Below are 3,867 nucleotides of genomic sequence, written 5' to 3'. Positions count from 1 at the left end.
CTGGTAACGAGCAGAAGTCTTCTTTGTACAGGGATGTGCAGCACACTAAAGTAGTGTAGTTGTATTGCTATAATATTTTTACTTTACTAGAAACTTAGTGTAGCACCAGTAAAGAAATTTTTGACGAAAGTTATTTGTTTTCATATTATATTACACTGGGGAGTATTAGCTGGTTTGCAACTTTTGCACCTGTCATATAATATAGTGTACGTTTTGGTGTCACTGAAAATTTTTCTTAGGAAGTATCAAATGTCTCTAGATCAAATAAAAAAAACTTGAAATGTATTTTAATACCAATCTATATGGCTGTATATATATATATATATATTACTCAATCACTGTATATCTATCACAGGGAAGAGAAGTATCTATCTACATATAAGTAACATGCTTTACACTAAAGCTCAAAAATTAAATCGCATAATATATTAAAAACTTGTTTTTTGAAATATATCTATGTTCTTGAAATAATTATTCACAAGACTGCTGAATGTAGCTATAAAATGCGTGTGTATTTTAGGTGCCCATCGTATAGAGAAAAGGAGAGTGGAAAGTACTCTGTACATGTAAACAAACCATGTGATGAAAAAAAAAAGATAATTTTAGAAGAATCTAAAGAATGACAAATAAACATTATTATAATAAAACATTACAGAAGAAGAAATTAACTGATTTTAATAGTGTATGCTACATGTATATATAATTTTTGTTAGGCATAAACAATTTTCTACAGAGTAGTTTGAAAATTAGGTCAACAGGTTTTGTCACACACACCTTAATTTGAATGTATACATCTGGAGTCCAATTTCTTGCAGTGAACAAAATCCAGATGGATGAGGTATAGCTTTGTAGTAAGCAAACAACAAGAACAAATTGATTGTACACATGATTAATGCACATTTCTGCAGACACTATACTTGCCTTGTGTCAGTTTTATACACCAGTGTATTAAAAGATAATTGAAATACAGTTGTAAAATATTTTTATTTGCACTAATGCTCTAAAATTAAATCACATAATAAATGAATAACTTGTTTCTTAAATACTTATATGACATATTTTAAGCTAATATTTAAACTCACTAGTTCTAGAATATAAGTTTTATAAGTCAGATAATTATTACATTTGCATAAGTATGAGATTACTGTATATGTTTAGTGTAATTTGAGTCTTTCTTTAAAAATAGGATAAGATATATTATGAAGCTAAATGTTTCCATCACTATTAAATCTTGTTATTCATCTGTATAATAAGAGGTTGACTTATAATAATAACTTAGAAGTAAAAAGTAGTTAAGTTTCCACAAAAAATAATCCAGCTCTGAAGTGGATGGAAAGTTGTGATACCACTTATTAACTTTATTGGATGCATATATTTATATTTGTTTTTTATGAATTTGAGGTGTAATAATGCAATGTTTTTGCTTTCTCTACTTGTACAAGTTTAAATATTGGGGGAGTTAGCCCATAACAAATGGTGGAACATGGCTCATTATCATGCACGTTAATAGTAAAAATGTTTCAGACTTGCGTTGAATTAGATTATGATATGTTAATTTTGAAATCACTCAAATACGAAATCGTATTTCTAATTACAGAATTGAGGAAAAACAAAGACAATTGTTTGTTTCACAAATACTTCATTTAATAATAACCATAGTAAAGGCACATCAGGTACAGAATGAAATGGTTAATAAACAGGTTTATGTATGTTTAACCGAAGAACCAGAAATAACCTTGACATTCCCTTTTAGACAATTGAGAAAAAGCTTGAGTTGGTTTGGTTGTTTAGAACTTTTTCTGGATTTGTTTTTAGACCTCTATTTATTTCTGGTATTTCCAGGCTATCTAGTTTTTTTACATTTTTCTCATATATATATATATATATATATATATATAAATTTATATATTCTGAATCAAATTGGTGTTTAGTTTCAATAAGGTGGGATGCAAAGGTTGAATTATTTTTCCTTAATTTGAATTTTCTAGAATGTTCTTTAATTCCTGTTTCTATGGGATGTCCTGTTTGACCTGTTTTGTGAACTTAGAAGAGTTCAAAATTATAAAGTTGACATTTGAAGCCTGTCCAGAGACAACTCCTATCATCAACATGTCTGTACCAATATTTGACATGTTTTTTATATTATTGTCATCACTAGATATGCATGTAATGTGTATTCAACTACATATGTATATAGTTTTCAAATTTTGCCTTTGATAAATTGGTAGTTATAAGTGAAAAAAAAAAGACTTTATAAACAACTGTTGTTTTTTATTACACTCTATGAATAGATCTTGTCATGTGTCTAATTTGAGCATCACTGTTAACAGTGGTAGGCATTGTTATAAGATAAAGTATCCTATTTGTATAATTAATATTAACCTTTGATCAGAGCAAACTATGTACTTGAGCAAAACTACAAGCAATCATTACAACTAATTAAATATACATTTCTTATATTTCTACCTTTAAACATTACAATTCATAGTTTCATTAGTTGGGTACCCTTGCTATTAACAATATTTTATGGCCATAGTTTTCTTGTTTTGCATACGTGTACACAAGTTGCTCGTGTACTGCACCTTGATGTTTATTAACGTTTCATCCAGCTGCAAACGCTTGAGAAATTGATAACTGCACGTGACTTCTTTCTTAAGCTTGGAAACTTGTGCATATGTGTGTATATTGTACTTGTATATCTTTTGTGTGCATGTATAAAACACATTATATTGAAAAATAAATGCTCTGTTAGAAGGGTCTGACTCAAAACAGGTATGTTTCCTACACATTCTTTTGCTTGAGCAATCTGCCAGAGAATTTTCATTTTAAAAAGTTATGAGAAATTAAGTTGCAGCTGTGATAAAATGAAACTTAGCCAGATAAAGGAATAAAGTGTTCATTGTTTTACTATTAGGACGTTCAAATTCCAACTACGCACGTACAACAGAGACAGTTTCACAACACACCCAAGAACACGTAATGGGTAATGAGAGTTCAGCACCGTATGAAATGCCTCATTTTCCTATTGAAGTATACGAATGTAAGAAAGCTATACAGAAGCAACTATCAACAAGGTAAGAATTTTGCTGTAACGTAATAATATCAAATATATAAAAGGAAAAAAATATTGATTGTAAATATCTGATTGAAAACAAAGTGTGTGTGTGTGTGTGTGTAAGATTGTTTAAATTTTAGTTTACACCTCTTTAGCCAGAAAGAAAACTTAAAAGGAACATACTTGTGATAGTAGTCTCATAAATTGATTTCTGGAGAGAATACTAAACATGAATAGTCTATAATTCTATTTAAAATTGTAATTTGTTCTGTCTTCCTTCATAAGATTAAAACATTTATTCATGTGGAGAGAATACTAAACATGAATAGTCCATACTTCTATTTAAAATTGTAATTTGTTCTGTCTTCCTTCATAAGATTAAAACATTTATTCATGTGGAGAGACTACTAAACATGAATAGTCCATACTTCTATTTAAAATTGTAAATTGTTCTGTCTTCCTTTATAAAATTAAAACATTTATTCATGTGGAGAGACTACTAAACATGAATAGTCCATAATTCTATTTAAAATTGTAATTTGTTTTCCTTTAATTTTATGAAGGAAGACAGAACATATTACAATTTTAAATAGAATTATGGACTATTCATGTTTAGTAGTCTCTCCACATGAATAAATGTTTTAATTTTGTGAATGAAGACAGAACAAATTACAATTTTAAATAGAAGTATAGACTATTCATGTTTAGTAGTCTCTTCACATGAATAAATGTTTTAATCTTATGAAGGAAGACAGAACAAATTACAATTTTAAATAGAAGTATAGACTATTCATGTTTAGTAGTCTCTTCAC

General features: G+C 28.4%; 1 protein-coding gene across 1 annotated transcript in view; it reads left to right on the top strand.

Annotated features, from left to right (window-relative positions):
- The window catches only part of LOC106464703 (AMP deaminase 2-like), a 45,586-nt gene that overhangs the window by 16,375 nt on the left and 25,344 nt on the right, over positions 1-3,867 (top strand). The window contains exon 2 of the mRNA XM_022392469.1: positions 2,915-3,074. Within this exon, the coding sequence (XP_022248177.1) occupies positions 2,915-3,074 (160 nt within the window). The remainder of the gene's footprint in view (positions 1-2,914; positions 3,075-3,867) is intronic.

The sequence above is a fragment of the Limulus polyphemus genome, unplaced genomic scaffold, assembly GCF_000517525.1.
Source record: "Limulus polyphemus unplaced genomic scaffold, Limulus_polyphemus-2.1.2 Scaffold1723, whole genome shotgun sequence".
NCBI classification, from domain to species: Eukaryota; Metazoa; Arthropoda; class Merostomata; order Xiphosura; family Limulidae; genus Limulus; species Limulus polyphemus.
The sequence above is the reverse complement of the archived record's forward strand: the minus strand, read 5'-3'. Positions and strand labels throughout refer to the sequence as shown.